The sequence below is a fragment of the Etheostoma spectabile genome, chromosome 3 (assembly GCF_008692095.1).
Source record: "Etheostoma spectabile isolate EspeVRDwgs_2016 chromosome 3, UIUC_Espe_1.0, whole genome shotgun sequence".
Classification (NCBI taxonomy): domain Eukaryota; kingdom Metazoa; phylum Chordata; class Actinopteri; order Perciformes; family Percidae; genus Etheostoma; species Etheostoma spectabile.
Window position 1 is genome coordinate 34,181,655 of NC_045735.1, and position 514 is coordinate 34,182,168.

At 44.4% G+C, this 514-nt stretch overlaps 1 protein-coding gene across 1 annotated transcript in view; it reads left to right on the forward strand.

The window, feature by feature from the left end:
- The window catches only part of LOC116687052 (fibroblast growth factor receptor 1-A), a 65,834-nt gene that overhangs the window by 53,115 nt on the left and 12,205 nt on the right, over positions 1-514 (forward strand). The window contains exon 6 of the mRNA XM_032512138.1: positions 92-289. Within this exon, the coding sequence (XP_032368029.1) occupies positions 92-289 (198 nt within the window). The remainder of the gene's footprint in view (positions 1-91; positions 290-514) is intronic.

A 514-nucleotide genomic window follows, 5' to 3' on the forward strand; every position in this document is an offset into this window, starting at 1 on the left:
TCCATGTAAATAATCACTACTTTTAGTGTGTATAGAGCAGCATATCTCCACCAGATATATAAATAATATATTTACTTCCTCCCCTCTGCAGGTGTCTGTTGAGTCGGCGTCCTCCCTGCAGTCCGGGATGTGTCTGATGCGTCAGTCTCGCCTGTCCAGCGGCGCCACCACCATCCTGACCGGCGTGTCGGAGTATGAACTTCCCTTCGATCCCACCTGGGAGCTTCCTCGCGACCGGTACAGCACCCTGTCTCGCTCCGCATCTCACCACAAAATGTTGAAAGAACAAGTTGATTATTTTGAGATAAATGTTTAATATTTTGAGGAAAAAAAGTCAGAGTAAATTCAGAATTTTTGAAAAGTGCAGAACGTGTGTGCAATGTGTGTGTGTGTGTTTCTCTGTGTGTGTGTGTGTGTGTGTGTGTGTGTGTGTGTGTCTCAGAGTATCTACTCTCTATTAGTATACTCTCAGAGTATACTCTTAATAGTATACTCTCAGAGTATTACTCGCTAG